Genomic DNA, 24,676 nt, shown 5'->3' on the forward strand with positions numbered 1-24,676 from the left:
TCACATTATTTAATTTAAATGTTCAAATCCTGTAACAGTCAAACAGATATTGGACCAAGAGCAGCTGTATCAGAACAGAAAACAAGCAGCTACAAGGATAAACAGCTAGTGAAAAATGCAACCTGTACCATTTAGCTCAAGCAATTAGCATCACATCATGCTAGGCTGGATTGGTAGCTAATACATCAGTGTGACTCAAAGGGTGCAATCTAGTACTATATCTTAAGCAAAGGAAGGCAATATTTTATCAGATCCGAGCAGGAAATATACTGGCATTATTTTATAATGGTAACACAATTCTGAAACAAACATTTCCTTTAATAAGAAGCTGGGGTACTAATGTCAGCCCTTGAGCAAAGACATGTCTGCATATCTCAAAATTTCCCATTTCTACAGCATATGTTAGGTGCTTGACAGGGAACCACACTGTGGTATTACTTTGCATACATATGAAGCAAGTTCCCTGTGCAATTTCCCTTTAAACAGTCCTTAATTCTCATCACTTCATTTAAAGAGATTTTACTCTCTGATGAAGCTGAATAATTAAAAAATTATTCAAAAACGAGTGAGAAAAAAATCTAGAATGAGAGTGGTAAGTTCTCCCAAACATTTTCTGAATGTGGTGTTAGAAGAGGAATGCTCCATTAAGACTGAGGAGCTGAAAGCCCTCAATAAAGCCCTTCAGCTCTCTGGCATCTACAAGGCATCAAGCCATGTGTACACTGGGAGTTCAACACCAGGAAAATCAGTGTACAGTGTCAACCAAGTGCTCCAAGTAGGTACAAAAGTAGCTCACAAGGCTGTATGTTCTGCTATAGCAAAAACATTTCCTATCACACAAAGTACATTTACTAAAGTTTAACTTTGTCATTAGATCTGCATTTACTTCAGGCTTTCTGATGAGATGGGCATGTTAGTAGAGATCCTATCTTTACACACCTTCACCACTACAATTTCAGCCAACACCTGTGCTGTGAACACAGCCCTAACATTTCCAAAGAGGCATCCTACATTCTGCATGGGTTGGACCCGCCAAAAATAGCCTTATCGTGCCTTGTTTAAAATCAGGCCACCAAATGAGGTCATTTTAAAGATAAATAGTCCTTTGCAGTCATGAATGATCAGTATCAGTTCTTGGGGAAAATCCCAAGTAATTCTCAACCACAGTCTCTAACAGCAAATGAAAGGATTTTCCATCTATCTCTGATCTCCAAAACCCTCTTAACAAACACACAATTTAACTCTTACATCAAAGTTCTTCACCCAGAAACAAGGTTATTTCATATACAAATGGCTTAACTCACAGTTTGACATTCCATCCCTTTCCTACCCCCTAGCCACTCATTCTTATCAATATTATTTTAGGGGAATCAGATTTGTGTTTTAGAAGTTTTTTATCTTTCATGTATTTACCTTATATTTATTATTATTATTATTATTATTATTATTATTATTATTATTATTATTATTATTATTATTATCATCATCATCACTGCTTAAAATGCAACAAACAGGTTACAAAGGCAGACATTCTTAATAATCTCCCAAACTTCCAGAATTCTTCAACTCCCTCATACATTTTTGAAAGGCCTTTCTGTAAATCCTCATCATTATGATACTAAAACCATGTTGGGAATGTCCACAGGCGTTAAGAGACATCTGCTTTAACACCACATCTCGGTATGTCTCAGTTTTGAGGTTTCCTTGTGCTGCATCAGATCTCATTGGTAAGAAGAAGTTTTAAAGCATGCACTGATCACACAGCCCTTTGCTGTAAATTAAGTTATTTTTAAATGCAGATGGCATATAAACAAAGTTTTTCACATATGAGAGGGGTTTTAGTTGGCCAACAATTCGTCAAGTAAACCTCTGGGTAAAGTCCCTTCTGCGAAAGTCAGTAATGCGTAACTTCAGGGGGGAGGTGCAAGTGTTGTTTCTAATTACTCTCTTTGAGCAGACTAATTGTAAAAGGATCAAAAATAGATGCTTTCACATCCCATAAAACAGTAGGCAGCAAATCAAGACTGGCATACAAACAGGGTTGGTTTTTTCTAAGCACTTGAAAAAACCCTACCCCTCCCACAAAACTCACGTAATCACTCTTGAGAACAATGTGCAAGGGTAAATCTTCGCAGTCAAGCCATCCTGTTAATGCCCTTAACTGCTCAGAGGATCCAAGAAGCTACAGAGATGTAAGTACAGAAAATAACTAACTTTTTACATTTTTCCTTTGTCACTGAGCAACAGCAAACAATTCCAGAAATTATTTCCTTTTTTGCATTATACTGGATATTTTATAAATGATCTTTGTATAGGAAAGGCCCATGGAAGAAATTCTCTGATATTTTATATTCCCATATTAATATGCTGTAAGTTAGTTTCTATTTAAAGGATCTGTTGATCCACAGAATCAACAAGTTATTTCAAGTCCTTTCTTATAATACAGCCTTCTGACAATCACAGGGAAACATTTCATAGTGCCTTAACTTAGACAATTTTTAAGCAACACTAATTTAAATTATACTAATGCAGAAATAGCTACTGTAGAAGTAGTAAGGGAAGCACGGAAGCTCTCAAGTCACTGAATCTCACAGAATAATAGTAGGAGAGAACCTTAAAACAAATCCGTACTGTGGTTGTGAAGGCATAGCTTGCTCTTATCACGTGTGCTCCTTGTCTATGAAAACAGCCTTTATTATCAGCTTGAAAACTCCTCTGTCACTCTTCTCATTTCTAAATATTGCAACAGAGCATTTTAAGAATTCAAAGTTTTATGAGCTGATTCCTCTTTTAACTTCTAGCACACATTTCTTTCAAGGTTTTTAGAATGCATTCTTCTTCTGAATTGCAATGATCAAACACCTTTCTCCTTATTACTGATCTTTGTGCCACAAAGCTGAAGAAATATTACAAGTGGTACGATTTTTATACACCTTCCCAATGTAAAAGGACCAATTTTTCCTATTATACTGGCAAAACAAGACAGATTGTTCAACAGACAATAACTCAACTATCATTTATCTTAAAAAATAAGACAGAGTACATGCCTTTGAGCACAGAATACAAGAGGTCTGTCTAACATTTTCATGGCTGCTCCTGAAAAGACAAGAGGATTGAAAATTTACCTGGCAATTAGTCTTTAAGAGCTCAAATCTCATTCCTTTCTGGTCAAAAGACTCAGAAGCAGGTATAAAGAATAATAAATTTAATATAGAAACTGAAATCTGAGGCTGTAATCCCTAAAATGAAAGACTATACCTGTACAGGTCTCATATAACTCAGAAAAAACTCCAAACTCTAAAAGGTGTGCACGTTTTCTAGTACTAAAATACAAATTCTCATTTGACCACTTTTTTCTTCTGCATGCAAGAATGTAATTGTCAGTGGCTCACACTTTTATTTTGCTTATTTGCTCTAGTTTTAGGCTCTCTCCTTTTTACATTTAGTATAGTTAAGTAAGTATAAACTGAAGGGAAGTTAATCATCTAGCATCAGCACAACTCTTCATGTTAGTATGTGTTTTTGGCAGAGATTATTTATGTTAGATAGTTCTCATACTTTTTGTAGAACAGATCACCCTTGTAAAGAGAGATCCAACAGATAAGACCGAGGCGTACACTTCAAATGACTTCCACTTTTTCTTTAACTAGATACACAGCATTTCAGCTCAACTTCTTTTATTTTGATCTCACTTACTGTAGTTTTTATTTTTTTTAGTACCAAACATAACTGTAATACAACAACTGTCATGCTAAATATATAGTTATACACAAAAGCAGGACCATAAAGATCCCACAGTGTTGTAAATTTGCATATTCTGTTAAGCGCTTAAAGAATATTGTAATTCTTTACAGTCATTGTTAAGACAATTTAATGAATTAAATATACATACTTGGGATTCTCTGCTGTGTGTGTTACAAATTTGGGGTTTACTATGCCAACAAATTTGGGTCTACACCAAAGAGGGATAAAAGCACTAGCCTGGAAACTCCCTCATCAAAATTAGCTGTGGGTTGTGACCTGAGGACTCAATCTGCAGGTCATTAGGCTGACTCACTGGCCTTTAGAACACAAAACTAACAGGTTTTAAAAAAAATTAACCTAAAGCAGTAGATGCATATGAGTGTTAAAGTGTTAGAAAGAAAGAGGAAGCTTCAGGACATGTCTGTCTCTCGCCTCAGCTTTGATTAAACCACGTGCAATCCCCAGCTGCCAGTCCATAAACATAGATACTATGTACCCTAGGTATATGTTCTTTCTGTACTAACAAAGCGTTCTATGCAACATAGCACGAACACTTTTTAATACACATAACTTAATTGAATCAAGCCTTTTCCTCAAACAGAGGAAACACTCTACAATAAAGATGACCCACATGGTAAAATAGAAATCCAAAGAGTAAATATGACGGGTCAACAGAAAAAAAAAATTTTGAGATTAAGGAAAAAATTAAACCTACATAAACACAGCACTGCATATTTCCCATCTTCCACTGTTTTAAAACAATGTAAGACCTACACAGATTATAGATATACAGGACTGTAAGGTCAGTGAAGCTTGTGGGGAAGTCTCCTTCCTGACCATTCCTTTAAAATAATTTATACTCTTTATGCATAGATAAACAATATTATCCTCCAATATGTTTTATTAAGGAAATATTGCCCATCTCATAGTGACTAAACCATACTATGTATAGAGAGCCAGGAGAGATCTTTCTAATGAACTGCTGTGCCTTTTCAAGAATTTAATTAGTACCCCTCTTAAATTAGCTACTGGACCAGGGATAAATGGACCAGGGGTTAAACTCCAAAGAATGAAAATTATGAAGAGACACAGAGAAATCACATGTTAGATTACAATACACAGTAAAACCCTTCTACATGTTCCCTGTTCTGCCAAAAAGCAAGAGATGAGAACAAGAAGAAATTTCATGTAGTATACAGAGAGAGCTTCATACCACTGCTTGCACACAATCCCAGCCCACGTAGTCTAAGGTGCAACACTGCAACTGCTGGCTCACAGCTTAAGTCTATGCTTCATAACAGTAAAATGTGTGCAATATTATGATACTACATACAAAGCTCATCATACATGAACATGTCTATGAAGCTTTGGATTACATAGTACTTCCAGACTGGAGTCACCATCCTGTTCATCAAACACCTTTTGCTGTGGGGATTAAACACAAAACAAATGTAGAAACATAAAACACATTACTAATGCCAGTCAAATGTTTTCACACAACATGAATCTCCTACACCATTTATTTTTCCTACTTTGATGAGATTACAATATTGGTTTAGAAAGGCACCTGCACAGATTTCAGACATGCTAGATTTTGTAAACAGCTTGCCATTGTGCTGTGAATTTTTTCCCCAGGTGGATGCTACTGCTGTGAAACATCAAGAAGCACAGAGAATAGACTAGCAGCTGCCTAGCTAACAAATCTTGTAAGGCAATTGGCTAAAGAAATTTGGCAGTCAGAAAGCAAACATAGTGCTAAGACTTGAAAATGGCAAGTGAAAGAACAACAAAGAACCTGCACTGGTTGCAAGCCTGGGCATAGTATTTAGCAGTAGAATTAATTGTAAACTTCTCCCAGGTCGAAGCAGACAGCAATGGCCATGCCCTTATACTGAAGTTATCCTCTGACACACTGAATCAGAGAAATACTCCTGGATCACAGTGAACTAACATCACAAACCACCAGTGCAATGCTACACAACTCTATCTTGCATACATAATCAACTGAGCAGAAAAAGCAGGGATGTAGTGGTGAGAATGCCTCCAGGCACACTAATACCAAGAGCCATCTGGAAACCCAAGTCCTGTGTGGGACACAGCTGGGGTTAGAACAGACATCACAGGATTATTTCACCGTGTGGTGAAATATTTGAGAAGCTTACTTCGAATTGCCCAAACCATGAGATTGTGTACAGGTAAGGAGACTCAATAAAAACAGCAGTTGTAAATTAATTTTAGGGACATTTAAGTAAGAGACACACATTTTTTAACAGGGAGGTTGACTGACCAAAGACTAGAGTACAAATGGTTAATTTGCTTTCTCTTCAGTTCTCCAAATCAAGATAAACAGCATCTTAGAAAATACGCTTTAAATGAAAAGTTACTGGAATCCATACACAATAACTAAAATAATATAATAACCTGGACTATACAGAAGATTACATTAAGTGAGTAAGTGGTCTGTGTCACTGAGTGTTTATAGACTCAGAAAATGTAAAAACCTGAACAACCTTCTTTACAATACAGATATACAGACAGGAATTTTCAGTACTTTATACCTTAAAATTTTGCATGTGACTCTAAGCCAAAAACCTCTGGTACTGTGTTCTAAAATTATTTAATTGTTAAGGGAAATTAATATTATCTTTCGTCCAAGTATATACTTAAAAGTAATATCATGAATAAACCTGGAAAGCCACTGGAAGGGGATTTAATCCAACGATCTAAAAGAGCAAAAGTTTTAGTAGTGATTCTAGAGGGTAACTTAATTGGTGTATCTGGATTTGGGACAGTAAATAGCCATATTCTCATAGGTTATTCAGGCACACAGCTCATTTAAACAGTCATGTCCAGCTAGTCTGAGGTTTGCAGCAGTAAGAATGCAACATTCTCCATTTTTTCTCCAATAATACAAAACTCACAAAAAGTATTCAAAATGTTCTTTCTTTAGATACATTCTGTGCAGGATGTCATGTGCTGTATGTATAATAAGTGGATTACTCAGGATTGCTGACAAGAAATAAACAGCAACCTGACACAAGGAATAGGATTTAACAAAATATATCTTATCTTACTTAATAGTCTAGATACCTTTTAGGAAGAAAATATTTTTTAAATGATGCCCTCTACAAGATTGCCAAGAAAATGTGAAATACCTGCTGAGGTGAATCAAGTTCATCCAACAACAATTAGAGTTCCCAAGTACAAAGAAGTTACCACAGCTCAGGTGATGAACATTACGGTGGATGGTATCAACTTTATCATCTGTTTGGACCACAAACCAGATAAAATCTCTCTCTCTCTCTCTTGTTTTTTGTTTTTTAAATAAATATATTCAGGTAATATAGCACCTAAACACCTTGGTGACTCTCAAAAACACCCATACATACCTACAGATGGAGAAAACACTAATACTCATCTAGAGCACTGTAAAATGTGTTCCCTACATTAAGAGTCAAAATATTTTGGGTATAACAGAGGATCAAAAAGAACATTTTCTGCCCCCAGAGCTGACTCCCACAGCAGGCAAAAGAGCCTGCCAAGGAGCACAGCTTAGCTGACGTGCACAGTGCCCTGGAAGATCCATGAGCTGTGCTCCTCCCTCTTTCTCCTCATCCATTTGTAGCCAGTTTGTCCTGCCATGTTCCAATGTATATCCAAGCTAGCACCATGGATAGACACAAACACTGTCTCAGCTAGGACTCCTCAACATAGCCACAGTTATATGTGAGTATGACCATCCTATTTTGAGCAACAAGCTCTAGATTAATTTATTACATTAAAGATCCAAATTCATAGCACAAAATTAGGTAACATGCAATTTATGAAATTCTATTCCTGATGTACAAAAATATATATTTTTACTGAATTTATAGTTTTTTTCCTAAACTACAGTTCAATGTGTTTGTATAATAGATATTCTACATTTTACAAATGTTTATAGAAAGACATATGAATGGATGCGCCAATTAGGTGCATTATTTTTGAACCAAAACTATTAAAACTTTAAAGCAAAAATAAAATTATGCACTTAATATGCTGTAGCTAGTTACGGCAATTCAACAGTTTATCATAAATCTTAGATTATCCTTTCCCAAATATGTTGACAAAATGGTTTTACCTAAACTTTGAGAAAGAGATTCATGGAAGATAGATGCGCTGCTGGGAGAGTGAACAAGAATCAGAAACATTTAAATATGAGAAACAAAACAAAATACCTCGCTGACTCATATACAGGTGCCTACACAAACCACACCATTTTAGGCAAAAAGCAGCCTGTTACACTTAGGTAAAGCAAAAGCCATCCTGAACACTTCTACAACGGAAAAGATGGGAGAAAATCATACCAGAACTATCCTCAGGGTAATAACTACTGCATTAATCAGTCACCAAACATGCTAACACAAAGACAGCGTGAACAATGCAGAATTAACTAACATAAAATTACTGACATTCTTAAATCTGCACTACAGCTGGAGTTGTTATTTACCAGATTAGTTCCTTTATTCAAGGCACAGAACTCCCACTTTGGATTTGACCTACAACCCTGAATGCAGTATTCCCACCTCTTGACAGACAGTACTTACTTCACAAATCTCTATGAATCAGAACATTGTACATCTATCAGTCAGACATCACTCACCTGTCTTCCACTATCTGCAGGTTTACTGTTTACAGAGAACCATTAATTGTGAACACCCTGAAAGAAGCAGGGCAATCTCCTCAAATCATGGAAGAAAGTACTAACCTTTTAATGCTTCCACAAGTTAATAAAAGGATAATGAATGCTTTCTAAAATGTGTGGTTTAAATCCCTTAAAACTGAGAGGTATTTCCCAGAAAGAATTTCTTGAAGTACAACAGGCTACAGTTGCTTGTAAATATTGTGTGTTGAAAGAGACATCCTCAGAAATAACATAGACATGTTAATTAAAGGTACAAAACAGACTTAAATTTCTACTTGCAACAGCATTATCTTCAGGTAGTATTCTGTGTTAAAGCAGAATCAATCTTGTTTTGACTGCTGTTTAAATTCATAAATGGTGCCTCTAAGAGGCACCCTTTTGTAGAACAGCTGCTCGAGGAGTAACATGAGATGCCCCATCCTTTCGGAGATTTATGCTTACACTATACAACTGTCAGGGAACAGCAGACCTACGAAATGTTTGCACTGAGAGCAGTATCAACAGAATGGGGTTATTTCGATTTTTGAAATTCTGCTGGATCATTTAAAAATATTTCTAAGTCCCCCAATCACTGCCCCTTTGCAACTCTTCTATGCTACTTATGACTGTACAGATGAAACAATTTCTAAAATCTACTAAATTGACAAAGTGTAAAATAGTTCACCTGCATTATCTTTCTTTAGCAGTGTCACTAAAGAGTGATTAAAGTAGTAGTCTTAAAAATTTATGTATGTAACAATATTTGAATTAGGTTCCAAAAGCCAATTCTTAAAACTAGAATTAAACAAGTTGAGTTATTATGGCTGGAATCTATGATCTTAAAGGTCTTTTCCAACCTAAGTGAATCTATGATTCTGTTACAATGTCAATGGGATAAGAATGCAGGGAAAAAAAGTTCCTCTAAACAAGTTAAAGCATCACAATGTGAATTGTTAGAAACAAAAATTCCCTTAAAATTAACTGAAACACATTTAAAACATTTGTCTGCTTGTCTGATCCTTGAGGACTTCATATGATTGTTTATCATGTGGTTTCTTCAGACTCTTTTTCCCCCTCAGATCGCTTTAAACAGTGTCCCTCCTGAACATCTATAGACTTCACTTTTCAAATATATTACATCCCTGGTTTACTACACTGCTGATTTTCTTTATTAGAGAAGTAATTGGGATCAAAACAGAAAAGCCAAAAGGAAGCATTTGTTTGTTTACAGATATAGTCTTGACAAGTATTTCACAGCAATGAAGTTTCATTTCAGTTTTTTAGTCTTATTTTGCAACAGAGGCTGTCCATCATTACGTAGAAGCAGTTTATCTGCATTAATTACAAAATTTCCCTTTTGTTGTTTTTTTTTCCTTCATGCTAGGTCTACTGAGCTTCCTGCAACAACAGTGGTTGCAGAAATGGACCCTTTCACAGCATCTGAGGCCAACATTTCCACCTGTGATTTATACGAGCACAAAGACACAGCACGGATATTACTGTCTGTCTTCTACGGCTCCATCTTGATTCTTGGGGTGCTTGGAAACACCATTGCTCTCACTGTCATTTTTAAGAACAGAAAGAAGATCAACTCCACTACCCTCTATTCAACAAATCTTGTCTTCTCCGATCTGCTGTTCTGCATTGCCTTGCCAACCAGGATAGCCTACTACGCCCTGGGATTTCACTGGCCGTTTGGAGAAGCGCTGTGTCGAATAACCGCGCTCTTGTTCTACATCAACACCTACGCCGGTGTGAACTTCATGACATGCTTGAGCATCGACAGGTTCTTCGCTGTTGTCCACCCCTTCCGATACAAGATCAGAAGGATTAAATATGCCAAGGGCATGTGTGTCTTTGTCTGGTTTCTTGTATTCAGTCAAACTTTCCCGCTACTTATACAATCCATGTCACAGGAAGAAGAAGAAAGGACTACATGTATGGAATATCCAAACTTTGAGAAAATAGAACATCTGCCATTTATACTTCTTGCTGCCTGTTTAATAGGGTATCTTATTCCCCTGGGGATTATACTATTTTGCTACTCTCAAATCAGCTGCAAACTTTTTCAAACAGCCAAGGAAAATCCACTGACTGAAAAATCAGGGATAAATAAAAAAGCTATCAATACAATCATATTTGTAATTATAGTGTTCATCATCTGCTTTACCCCTTATCATGTTGCAATCATACAACATATGATTAAGAAACTTCAGCAAGAACCCTTGTGCACTGAAAAGAAAATTTTCCAGAAGTCACTCCATTATACTGTATTTCTGATGAATTTTAACTGTTGCCTAGATCCTTTCATCTATTTCTTTGCATGCAAAGGATACAAGAGAACTGTACTGAAAATACTGAGACGACAAGTGAGTGTATCACTTTCAAGCGCTGCCAGGTCACATCACGAAGAAAGCTCACGTGACGTGGGAGAAACGCAAATGACGGTACTTGCTAAATCTTCCAATGGAAAGCTACCTGAAAAATAAAGTCTGTAGTATACCACAGTGGACAAAGACTAAAAATCCAGGGTCCATAGCAAAAACTCTTAGAGCTCCCCATACAGCAGCTTAAGTAAAATCCGGTTTCTCAGGAAGTCAGGGAATCAAGGAGTGATGGACTGAAAAAGAATTATCACAGGGCAGCTGGAAAACTCAGCATTATAATCTTCTCACTGTATCCTTTCAACCGATCTGTTATTTTTTCCAGCAAATATGCACCATTGTGAATGTTCAGATTCCATGCTGCACTTACATATGCCTGGATGTTATTAACTCAAGCAGAATCAATTCACACTTTGGATTGAACACAAATAGAATTACAATTCAGACCAACTACAACCAGAACATCTGAAAATTTCAAGACCTCTAGCTGAGCTCCAATTACCAATTACAGCAATGGCTTTGTTGGTCCAGTCACACAAACAAAGGAAATCAAATTTTGAGATAAAATGGACAACTTCTGTGCTCATTTGACTATGACAAGTATTTAGTTTACAGACCTTTGGAGGTGAAACTGCATTTTACAATATTTGGAGCACAAATGCCTTATTGGACAAGTCACATAGAAAACATTGTCAAATATAACACATGAAAAGCGAACGAACTGTTTGGTTCTCCCCAACACTGAACATCTCCTGTATGTTAAATCACTCATCTTCACAAGGTGTCTTTACTTGCTTTACTCCTTTTCCTAAAGGAAAACTTTCCTTTTTAGTGTGTATTGTAAAAAGTCTCTCTCTACTCCTATTGTATATAGATTATTTATAAACACAAATTGAAGCAAGAGACTGTAATATGAAAATTGCACCATTTCAGTTAAAAGAACAGTGATACAGTGTTCTGAAGAACTTCTGCTGAAGTCAGACATGGACACAGGACAAACATTTTAGAAACGTGAATAAATGTTCATAGTTGAGACCACTAAAAAGTAAATTAATGGATTAACTCTGATGGTGTGAGATGGCTACCTCTCTTTAAGCACTGTTTACCTGAGAGATCAATAAATGAGAACAGCAGAATTGGCTGGGAAAGAACAAGTTTTCCCATCATGCCTTCATACAGCGTATCTAGGATCCCTTTAGGCATGCTGAAATTGGCTCAGGAAATACATCAAATGACTTAAACACATCCTGCTGGAATCAGCTCCATACCAGCTGAGAATCCAGGATGTAAGCCCTGGGTTCCTGCTGATGCGCCCTTCCGTCACGTTTCAGTTTCCTTCCCTACTTCATTTCCGGCCCCACTATCTTTTCTTTAGTGTTCTATCTTATTAATATGCCTTCACTAGCCAACACAACTTGGTAATTCAACCAGGAGGTTGTGATGGAAAATTAAAGAGTGCCTGATAATCATTAGTAAAAACTGTGCCAGATGTCAGAATAAATGTTATTTATTGCAGCTGTATCTCTCTGACATTGAGGTTGTACTGGAAGTCAGACATATTACATTTGTCATCTTTTCAATGCCTTCCTTCCTCACATGTTGACCTTTGCCTACCTGCAAACACAGAAGGGTCATATCTGCGGAAAAATTAAATTAACAATTATTTTTTTATGGCAAAGAAACCACAAAACCCCCTATATTTCATACCACTTAGACTGCCAAAATTGAGTTTCTAATTCTAAAATTCTAATTATCTCTTTTCTAATTCTAAAAGACACTATGCAGCTTCAGAAAAGGAGTGTAAGAAGAATAATTTTTATCAGAAGTTCTGCTTAATTCTGCATGTTCTAGCAGTTCTATTCTTGTCAGCTTTTTTAATAAACTATTTAAAAATATTATTTAAGAATGTGTTCCTATTGGAGTAAGCAAATGGTAACAGGACAAAATCACAGATAGACCACAAATGAATACCTAGAAGTTGTAGAAACAAAATATATGTATTATTAACATCACACCAGTACAAGCTTATTTTAGTCTATTAATGTCTAGGCTTTTTGGGGTTTTTAGTATTCATTTCATCTAATTGTGATTATAAAATCTTAAAGACAAGAAGTCTTTTTTGTATTTGTCTGTAAAATATAACTTAAATATGTATTAAAACACCACATACTGCAGGTAACTACACCTTTCTAAGTGGAAACAAAGTGAAGATTTCTACTGAAAATCTTTCTCTATCCCCATTTTCTCACATTAGCAATTCTGTTATTTTCAATATTAGATTTTGTTTCTAAATCACATCAGCATTCCTCAACAGCTGACTTTACATCAAAATACTGCTCTAGCTTGAGTCCAGTTAGATACGGGTTTGAGAAAAGCTACTCTTTTCTCCTTATTTAAATGTTTCTCAAATGCTGAAGTAACCAATAAAATAAAAACCTTTAAAAGCTAAGACAAGCTCAGTTTCCTGACAAAAGTCCAACAAGAACAAACATACAGATGGACAATGACAATTCATATCTGTGGCAGCTGATGCCACTGCTCCTCCTCACTCCTTGTCAGGATGCACTTGCAGCTCGAGCACACTTGTGTCAATGAGGAGATTCTTTTTTGTCATCTGCCAGAAGTAGCAGTGGAAGATTCTCTTGCCTTGGGACACTGCACTGAAGTAAGACATTTAGAGAGCATCTGCCTTGTTCCTTGTACCAGCTGTGCTATGGGGATGGCACAGGACAAGGAGTCCTAGCCCTAATACTAACACTGTATGTCCACTGCTGACATCTGTCTCAAATCTTGTCTGGTCAGGAATGTGACAGAGCATTTAGGAAGTAAAAATTATGATGGTGGCCAAATGGTACATTTTGGCTGTCTCTGTCCAAGTCCAGAAAAGAAAGTTGGGCAGACATTTACTGTCAAACACATGATGAAGTAAAGGTGCACCATGTGAAAAATCCCAAAACACACACACTTCAGCAGAAGAGCATCTAGTACCTTCATCTTTTCTTTCACCAAGAACACAAAACTAAAGAGTAATACTGCAAGTACCCTCAGCTGCCTTGGACTCAAAGGTATTGAAGACTAACTGAAACTGTGGAGATAAAGAAGGCAGTCTCCTGTGGTTTGCAGTCTCAGCAGATGAGGACAGGTATTCCCCAGGGCATTGCTGTATGACTGTTTGGTCTGCAGCTCTGACAGTTACATAGATGAGGAACCTGTAAGCAGCATGGTCATCTAGCAAACACAGTGACAGCAACTGTCTGAAGTTGTAAACGTGCTACCACAAATAACACAGTTCTTGAAAGTGGTTAGTGACTCCTCTTAAATTGGAAAACTCATTAGTATAAGAAAAAAGGAAGGTTTTGAGTTCTTTTAAATAAATATTCCATTTAAGACTAACACTGTTCTGGAATTTAAAAGCTTTTAGGTAAGCAAGGAATGAAGAGACTCAAATAAAATGATGAGACAATCTGCAACATAGGAAAAATAAATAGCTTACAGCTGAAGAGAAAGAGAAGAAATGCTTTGCCTTATATGACCAGTTCTGGAGGAACTGAAAAGCAGTGACATACCCTGTTATCTTCTATCACCACATCTGTGGCACAGAGCAGGGGAACAACTGAAGATAAACTAAGGTTTGTATTCAGCAGTATCCCACTGCGCTGGCTCAATACAGAGCTAGTGTGTCAACAGACACAACGAATTACTTGAAGAACAACAAATTCATCTGAGTGCAATATTTCCTAATACAGTATTGGCTAACCTGCAGCCTGCAGACTAAGAGCTGGTACAAAATAAATACAAAAAACTTTGCCAAGCTGCAACCCTTCTCTGAAAAAAAATGGGAATTACTGTTTGTGTAGTAAATGCTAAGATATATTTCCTCAATTTTTTTCCCCCCTCAGAATACTCCCTTGGCTTCCTGCAATGCCTAACTTCAGACTTCCTGAGGCAGATGTCTCATCTTTGCACATGACAGCCCTCAATCAATGTTTTCTTCCATCAGCCTGTCTGGTACCTTTTTGAACTCAAATAAAATGTCTGTGACTGCTGCGTTTTGCAGCAAGAAGTTGCACAGAATAACTACCCATGGTGTCTGGAGCCATTCTTGTTCATTTGTGACACCTGTTAGTTTCATCTGAAGTCCCTTGCTTCTTGTACCAGAAACGAGTGAACACAGTGACACCCTGTTTACCCTGCCCACATTACTTGTGATTTTAGAGGTCTGCATCAAATCCCCTTCCTTCAAGTCATCTTGTCTCTTCTCCTGTGAACAGTCAGATAAAAGCCGTTCACCACTTCATTCAAACTCCAAAGGAAGGAAAGAAGGCAAGTGTAAGTAAAGAATGGGAATCCAGCTGTGGATTTGAGCTTTGTGGCAGAAGAGAACAGAGTATCTCTATACACACAAGATCTACTTTTCCTACCACGTTAGCATAACGGTTCTCTAAACTAGGATCTTGCCACATGACTGACCAATTTGGATAACCTTGCTCCAATGCACTAAATAAGGAAGAACTGGACCTCAACGGATTGGAAAAACGGACTCACATGAACCTCATGAAGTTCAGCAAGCCAAATGCAGAAGCCCGCATCCAAGCTAGAATAACCCCATACAATAGTGCAGGCTGGGCATGACCTGGTTAGAAAGCAGATTGGAAAACAGTCTGGGCTCCTGGTAGACAAGTAAAGAGGAATTAATAGTGTGACCTCATAGCCAAACATTTATGGGACTGTGTTCAAAAAGAAGTAATCTTTCCCCTCCATTCAGTAGTTGTGAAATCATGCCTGGAATTCTGTACTGAGTTTTGGGTTTCCCAGTACAGGAAAGATACTTGGCATACTGGAACAAGCCCAGCAGACCACCACCAAAAATGTGGAAGGGGCTAGCAGCACATGTTACAGGAGCAGAGGCTGTGGGAACTGAGATGGTACAGCCTGGAAAGGGAAGACTGAGAGATGTTATTGCCATCTGCAACTGCCTAATGGGAAGGGATACAGAAAAGACGGCAACACCCAGTAACAGGCTCAAGTTGCATCAAGGGACATTTAAACATTAAGAAGCATTTTTTCATCATGAGGTTAGTCAGACATTAGGAAAGGTTGTACAGAAAGCCTTTGAAATATCTGTCCTTAGAGATACTCCAAACTTGATTTAACACAGCCCTGATGAAATTGGTACTTCCAGGGCTGGGCAACATAATCCCCAGTGGCTCCTCTCAACCTGCATTATTTTATGACTAGCAAATTGGTCCAACTTAGACAATAAAGCAACATGAAACTCAATGGCCCTGCAGTAAAACTAGCAAATTACATAACTTTAAAATCTTCTAATCTTGTCCTCTACTTATGCCCGTAACAAAATGCTGTCATTAGCATCCTCCTAAAATAAAAGAAAGGTCAAGACATGGCATAGATTTCTTTCCACAAAACTGCATTCATTTTTCGTCACTGCAAAAGTATGAATTTCTCCTCTTCCTCTTTTGTTTCTCTCAGTTGTGACAGATGTTGTGCAAAGGGCTAAACTAAAAAAAGCAGGTTTTGCACCTGTTGGAAGGCAGCAACACTGTGGTTATCCCATCCCCTCCAGAAAAGTATACATTGTCTTATACCATGCAAAAGGAGAGCTATGTTCCTCCCTCTAATCAGCTAAGCTTAGCAGTTTCATCCTTCCTGTGGCATGTAACTTTCGAGGGAAGTTGTGGTTAGTTTAACTCCAAGGCAGCCTGCTTTAAATATAGAGATGCTGAAGACTGACTATTCTCAACTCACCAGCCTGAAGAGCAGCCAGATAGAGTTTAATTGGCAGCTACAGATACTAAGGGGCTAAGAACTTGGTATGTTAGTATCACAACTCCAGAGTATGGAAAGTTACAGCAATTCAGTCTAGAAGTAACAACAACAGATCACTGTCCCCAGTGGGACAGGGAGAGATGAAGCTCCCTGGCCAGCTGCATGTGTGAGGCATTTTTGACAAAAAGGGACAACTGAAGACTCCTCACAAGTTATCAGACTATAAAGAAAACTCTGGGTCAATTCTTTTTTTGTCTTTTAAAAAAATAAATACAGTGTACTCTCATGTACAGCTATTCAAATGCCAGCTATTCAAAACAGCCCGAACATCCACCAGAACCTTACTTCTTCATTCACTCAGATGGGGGCAAACCAACTATTTTAAATGTGCAAGGAGTAGCTACCAGGATAATCAAGTCATCTGCAATTACTGACAAAATAGATTACATTGTATTAATTTCATTAAGCAAAGGGGTTTTGCACTTTAACTCCTTTTAACCCACAAGCAAGAACAGAAGTTCTAAAATTAACATATTTAGATGCCAACACCAAAACTAATGACCACAAACACCAGGGGTGACTGCAAGACGAGCAGCTCATAACTCCAGGTAGAGCTACGCCACCTCTGCTCCTCCTTGCTGTTCTCCTGCATCATTTCAGCTATTCAGATAGCACCCATATCCCAGGCCCTTGGCCATACCCAAGAGCACAGGGAGCTGCCCACACCTGGCAAACCTAGAGGCCAAGCTCATGGCTGAGAGCAACCAGCTGAGGACCCCTGCAGATGGAGAGCCCAAGGTCAGGGAAATGCCTCCTCATGTCTGAACTGGTTTTACCGCCTCCACAAAAGGTCTCTCTACATTTCCTCTACTACATGAGGAAGCTGAACTTGGAAAAATTAATTCCTCTGGCTACAGGCCTGCCTTCCTAATAGTGTGGCTGCTGGTTGTGTGGAGGCACTTACTGTACAGGTCAGCATCTCTATTCAAGCAGTTAAGCACCACTGTCATCACAATTCCCTTGAAGCACTTCTTGTGCTGCAACTTCCAAATTCCTGCTGAAATGAAATGATTAATTATCAGATTTTTAATTTAAAAATGCCCACAAAAAAGGTTTTTGGAACATAGATCAATAAAGAGTTAGTACCATAACATATTCTAACTACAGATGAAGTCTCGTTTTCATATGGTCCAGATAAGGCCATCACAACCAAAAAAAAAAAAAAAAAAAAAAAAAAAAAAAAAAAAAAAAAAAAAATTTCTCAGAAATCTGATTCTAATGGTCTTTCATGAAGTGCCACTTTCTAGTCTCAAACAAAAACAGGAAACAAGTATGCCTCACTGGCCACAGACCCATGAGTAGAAAAAGATTTTGCTACTCTCTTTTCACAGTGTTACTCAACTTTGTAAACATCTCAAAAACAGGTCTAAGCAAGTAAGAACCATGACTTATACTCCATTTCATCTGATGATACAACACAACTGCTCACAGCAGGATTCCTCCCTACACAGGATTATGATGGCAGCGGCCTGGGAAGAACATCAGGGTGTACCAGCCTGACACACCAAGAATTGCAGAGTACCTAAGAACTATAAATAAAATTTTATTTTAGTTAAGTGACCTTTGCTTAGAACAGCAATACTTCTTTAATTGATAGGAAATCATCAAATCAGCAGTACTTAGAACCAAAATGTCTGCAGCTGCAGAAATAACCTTATCAATAATGACTTATCTATTGTAGCAGACAGCAGTGGATGATTATTTTGTGAAGAGGCAGTGACCCACATAACTATTCGTTGGGGTGCAGGCCTCTGTATCATGCATACTACATGACTGCTATTTAATCAAGATGCACCTAATCAATAGTATAATTAATCACTATATGCACAATCAATACATAATTACCCAAGTGTAGTCAATGCACACTTAAAATTAAGTATATGTACGTAATGTAATGTCTCGTTCATAAGAATTATTATATGCAACAGTTCTGTGACTGCAGCTTTATTAATGAAATGAGGGTATATTGCTCAAGGGGGTCTTGAAAGCTACGTCCTCACTCCCTGCTGGGTTCTGTCGGTGACTGATCAATCTGTACTGTGAGAAGACCCTGGAGGAATACCAGTGATGTCAGAGCTGGTGAACCTCACCACAGATGGGATCTGCACCATGTGCTGCCCCTGACCCAAGGTCCAACCAGTGCTGTAACACCTCATTGTTCCCAGCATCGGAAAAGATGTAGGATTCCATAACTTGTTATCAGCTTTTCTAGGTTATTAATGAACAGTTATCTGCCTTGCAAGTGTTTGTGCCTTTCTTACTGGGATCCAGTCCTCTCCTTGGTGCAAAATACCTCCTTGGTATTTTATTTATCACTTTTCCAACTGTGAATACCAGCGGGATAAGGGATGAGTTGTAATTCTTTTTCTCCAAGAAGTGTTCTATCAAATCAAAAAGACCAAAGCAACTCAGTTAAAAAACTTAAATAAATGAATTTTTGTTAAGAGCAAAATGAGAAAAACTAATGATAAGGATTTGTGGAGAATAAAAAAGGAATAAAACCACAAGCAAATTAGTATCCATGGAAAACCAAACAGTGAGCTATCCTAAAATCTGTGAGAGAGAAGCAAGCAGTGCTCCCTCTGAGAAAAACTGTAATCAAGCAGTAGTTGTAAGAAAACAAGGAATTATAATATGATTTTGAAAAAACTTCCACCTTTTATGGTGTAAGGATGGCAAAAATAGCACAAAAATGAAACAACCAATTAATGCTACATGAACCTGGGAAAGAATGGCTAAAATTTTTAGCAATTCCTGTGTTTCACACATAAAATCTTAAATATTGGTGTCAAAAAATTCACAAACACCTCAGAAGCCAACTAAACTTGTGTTTTATTTGCTCAAAACAAACTGGTGAAACAAAAAGCTCCCTAAACTAAAAAATTTAGATTTTAGTATTTGAGAACTTTTACGTGTGCTTCCCAAAAAAACCCACTTTCTTGTCTTTGATAACAACACCAAGTAAATGAAATACTGTGGGCAACATCACAGTTTGCTCTCCCCACTTGGTTTCAGTTTTAAGCTTTTAATACTTTTCAATAAGCAAAGATTGCCAGAAGAGTGGTTAAAATTCTATTCAAATTAATGTTTTCCACTCTTAATATCTATCCACCTCCTTCTTACAATGCTGTCTGTATGGAGAAACAATTTCTGACTAAAATGTCAAGTTTTTCTTTTAAGTATATTATTGCAGAAAAAACAATGTCTGCTTTTATTTTAAAAAGTTTTGTTGATATACAAAAGATAGCAATTTATCTTTCCCCTTATTTCAAAATTCTTTTTAATAAGTTCACAATGTTGGGACATTGTGCAACTCTCAGTAGCACCACTTCCCCCCTCTGGCCAACTCAACCCAAACTTCATTACCATTTCTGTTTGCTCACACATATCAAGAAGAAATGCAAACTGCCTCACCAAAGCATGTTTCTCTCTAATCTGCTACCTTGATTTTAACAGGCAAATCCTAAATCACTCAGAGAATGCAATGTCTTATCATAATATGCCTATTGTGGAGTTTCTTCATAACAACTACTGCTTCTAACAGCCCTAGTTTAAAATTATCCAGTGCAGAAATCCAATTACAGCTCATTTATCTTCAAAAAGATTTAAGACAACTGGCATTATTTAGTCAGGTTGGCAGAGACACATGTAACGTTTACTTCCATAAGCTGCTTACAGAGTACTGACTACAGAGATTAACCCTGCAGCAGGGCAGACCAGTTTCCAATCACGATACACTTAGTTCACAGATCTCTAACCATGCTTGGTATTTTCCACTTAACAAAAGCAGCTAAATGGTAAGTGTGAGAGTGACTGCCTGCAATTACAAATGCCACTCAGTACTCTGAATTTTAAAAGCACAGCTCATTTCAGGGAAGCCCTTCAAAGATGTACCATCTTGCTTCCAGATACATTCAATCATTGGTAACATTTTTTTACTTTTTGCCAAATTACCTCCCACTGCTTTCATCCTCCAAATGCTGTTACTGAACATGAGTGTGCCTATCTGAGAGGTGCAATAACAGATAGACTTCACATCCCAACTGCAAGGCAGAGGAAAGTATCCTAACTAATGTGAAAATGGAGCATTGCCACATTTCAAGAACACTCTCAAAATCATCAGCAAATCTTGACACTACTTTAAAAACACCTGATTATCCATTTGTTATCATATCTGATATCTTGAATGGTACAACTTTGTATAGGGCAGACCTTTTGGATGATAATGACTCCTCTTACAGTTACTAAAATCAGGGCTTATGATACACCACAGAGAACCCCAGGTCAGAGGTTATGGTCTTCTGCCCCATCTACCCTCATCCTCATGTCAGGGGTTACTGACTGCACAGCAATGCACGCCTTAATCTCAGGCACCAGCAGCCAGGCTGATGTAATCAACTGTGAATCTTGCGGTACAGAGCAATGAAAAGAGAAAGTCCTGTTCTGCCTTCCAGCTACATGTTTCCATCACTTTCCTTGCTGTATGTTGGTGTGCATCCACTCCAGAAGTGAGCAGCTTCAAAAATTTAAAAATTTCAGGGAAATGATCCCTGAAAAAACATAAATGTATATATGTTTTATTTTTAAACATTATTTTATCTCCTGATAACCACTGCCTGTAAGAAGTCAGATGACTTGCTGCAAGTGCTAGATAGATAAGTACAGGCAGGAACCAATTGGTTGCTCTGTAAACAGCAGCCTACACTTCAACCAGCTCAGCCCTGCTACAAAACTGCACCTTCAGCAGGTGAAACAAAGCCACATGTGCTTGTTCTTGCTGCCTCCTGTGCAAGGCACTGGCAGAGGAGTGGAGAACGTGGTTGGGAACCATGGTTTGAACAAGCACCACTCTTTCCATCAGTTGAATGCGACTCAGAGCCCTCCAAAGTTCAGGTGCCTCACACTCCCTTACACCGATCAAGTGTCATTTTGCATTTGATATGGGTATTTTTTGTCTACCATGTCTCTGTCTCTTCTGCTCCACATATTAAGATCTTCCTATTTCCCTCAAGAGTCTAAATACATTTGGTCTCATTTTCTGAACCTGTCACATAACTTTTTCATCTCTTCTCACAATCACTCCTATATTAAGCAGAAATTACTCTAAATTAGTCCCTGCTATACATATTTGGCACAAGATTTTTTTTTTTTTTTTTTTTTAGATGGAATAAATCAGTCACAGTCTGGAAGTGCATTACTTAAGCACTTAAGGGCAAAGACATTTTAGCTTAATGCCAGAAAGGTGGACTCCTGACTGTCTACTCCCCTTGTTGGTTGAACATATTGTGGAAGGAGTGAAACACATCCTATCTTTTCCATTTGCTTATCTCAAACTTCTGACACACAGAAGGAGTTGAGAAGTAGATTTGAAGACGGAGATATGCATATAGATAGTACACCCCTGTCTCCAGTTAAAAGTAAGAAGTCCTTTTTTTCCTTTGAATGAGTATTTGCAGGAACATTCACTGGGATTATTGCCAACACTCACTTCTCATAACCACAGCCCAGAAAAAAGTTACTTGAAGAAGGAACGTAGTGATTCCACTGTGGGGCTCCTGCCTCATGTTTGCCTCGAGCTCCCTTGTTGTCTCACAGTCTGCTGTTCACTATGACAGTCTGTACAGAGACAGTCACTGCACTGAAGAAGCAAGAAACACTCCTGAACAACCTTTAGAAACATAAAAAGAAAAAAGTGCTTGATGTCCAGGAGGTAAAGAAACACCCCAGTTCTAAAAACAGAAGGGTTTAAATGAAACACCAGCAGGTTGATTTTCTGACAAGTGATAGGGGAATGTGGGATGAGTTCTGAGGAGAATCTTAAAAAGAAAAGAGGAAAAGCACAGGATGTTCTACTGTTTCAGCTACACAGGCTTCAATCCTCTTTCAAACTTGTGGCAGAGTACACAGTGACCCAAACACTATTAAAAGGTGAGAACAGCTGGTGACCACAGGCTCAAAGAGCTGTAGTATGAGGAAAGACTGCATCAAATGAACATCCCACTACAGAAAAGGATCACTAAAGGAAGGCAAAACAAACAAAACCACCTCCCATCAAGCCCTTGCTAAAACCCCTGGTGATGAAACAGAAAAGCTCTCCACAGAATAGCACAGAGATTACTGCTGAGTATCCCTTCATGGAACTGATTTTATTTTCTTAAGTGTACAAGACACACAAGTAAAAATGTAAAAAACTGAACAAAAGTTTTAAAAATGAGAAAGGTATTTTGTCTCATACCAACAGGAAATCAGCTCATTTAAGAACTGCAAGGGAGTAAGTGCTTCTTACTGACTGACTGTTTCTCACTTAAGGATTTAGTGGATATGCTTTACCAAGCCCAAAAGCTATCCCCAGGCCAGAAAGAAACGAGAAAAGCAAAGAAGTAGATGTGGTGTGACTGCACTGTTAGCTGAGACAGTCTTGAACAAAAGCTCCTTCTCAGATGGAATGCTGTCGTCACAACTAACTCATCTACATCCTGACCAATCTCTCTGTATTGTCAGAAAACTGGAAAAGGTGTCCACACATCTGACTGGTTTCAGAACAGGGGAAAACATTTTTAAAATAGCTCTGAGAAACCATCTCAGATTTCCTGCTCATGACTCGCCTGACTTAAGCACTCAAAATCCCACTCAATAATTTGTACAATACATAAAGTCAGTTCCACCAAATGATCGACATTCCTAACCTAAGCAGGAGGGTGATGTGCCACCCTCCATGTCTGTGTAATACACCATGGTACTGTCAGCTTTGACTAAGCTGAACCTGCATGGACAAAAGGACCACTTAGCCTGAAGCTGCTGCCTAGCTGATATAAAGATAGGGAAACTGAAGACCCAAGGTCTCTGTCCCTCAAAAGATGTCAGAGGAGGTTCCTGATTTAGGCCATAGAAATCTGTGACTAAATACCTGGTAATGATGACAATAGGCTATAATCCTATGGGAACTGGTTTTACCACTACTGTACACGCTCTCAAACTATGCCCATGTGCAAGGCAAGCAGTGAGCAAAGCATCCCATATGGACACACTGCCAAGGGGCTCACTGAAGGTACTCACAGAGGGACATGAGGGTACACACCCAGCCTGAGTGAAGTGCCTGCCCTCCAAGCCTGGACAGGAATAGACTGGAAACAAACTCATGCTTCTATGGGGGCAGCCGAGCCTTTTATAATCTTTCTGAATCTAAAGAGAGCTGTCTAGCAGATCTTAAGGATCTTGACACCTACTCTAGTAAGCTGCCATTTGTGAGGCACTCTACTGAATCAAGAAGAGTGGGCAACTTCATTTAAGGTAAGCACCTACTTCAAGAGGCCCTTCAGACACATATAACCTCAAAAGTGGAACCTTATACTGGGAATGGTCCAACTTGTAATGGAGATTAGCTTTTAACTCTAGATCTAATATATATATATTTTTTTTTTATTCTGCAAACTTCTTGCCTTAGAGAAAACACATTTGATTAATAGTAATCCAAGACCCCGGCATGTTACACACCTGAATTTCAAGTGTTATGATTTCATTGACTTGCTTTTCAAGATTATTAGTTTCACAGCCATTCTTACTCCACCTGAGAAATATTTTCAAAGTATGCAGATCCTACCTGAACTTATGGCTCCCATAACTTCACCCGTTTAATGTTTCCAGAGTAAAGGAAGTCCAGAGAGGCACACTGGGTAGCATCAGTCTCCCAGAACCCTTTGCATGGACAAGTCTGGCTACATGATAGCTGCCTGTGCTGAGGAGGGAGAGGTGGGCACCACACGTGAATGAGAGCTGCAGCCTTTCCTACCAGCTCCTGACATCTGATCCTCCACTGCACTATGGGCTCCAACATTCCAGCACAGAAACCCTACTTCTCTGTACCCTACTGATCCCACAAATGGCCCACATCACCCAGTCCACAACTCAGTAATCCAAGAACACACCTCAATATGTGATGGGCTGAAGAGGGTCTTCACTCCCAGCTCCCTGCTGATACAAGCATTAAATGATCTTATCAGGATCTGTATTTAGTATAATGCTTGGGCAGAGTGGAGCC

The 24,676-nt window shown here is 38.2% G+C and overlaps 2 protein-coding genes across 4 annotated transcripts in view; one reads left to right on the top strand and one right to left on the bottom strand.

Moving 5' to 3' along the window:
- UBAC2 (UBA domain containing 2) overlaps positions 1 to 24,676 on the bottom strand; it is an 89,356-nt gene that overhangs the window by 37,279 nt on the left and 27,401 nt on the right. The gene's annotated exons all lie outside the window — the stretch shown is intronic.
- Positions 2,122 to 13,218, top strand: LOC138118446 (G-protein coupled receptor 183-like). The gene is made up of 2 exons (XM_069029419.1): positions 2,122 to 2,192; positions 9,792 to 13,218. The coding sequence occupies exons 1-2, from the start codon at positions 2,152 to 2,154 to the stop codon at positions 10,894 to 10,896; spliced, it is 1,146 nt and encodes a 381-aa protein (XP_068885520.1). The 5' UTR covers positions 2,122 to 2,151; the 3' UTR covers positions 10,897 to 13,218.

The sequence above is a fragment of the Aphelocoma coerulescens genome, chromosome 1 (genome assembly GCF_041296385.1).
Source record: "Aphelocoma coerulescens isolate FSJ_1873_10779 chromosome 1, UR_Acoe_1.0, whole genome shotgun sequence".
Taxonomy (NCBI): Eukaryota; Metazoa; Chordata; class Aves; order Passeriformes; family Corvidae; genus Aphelocoma; species Aphelocoma coerulescens.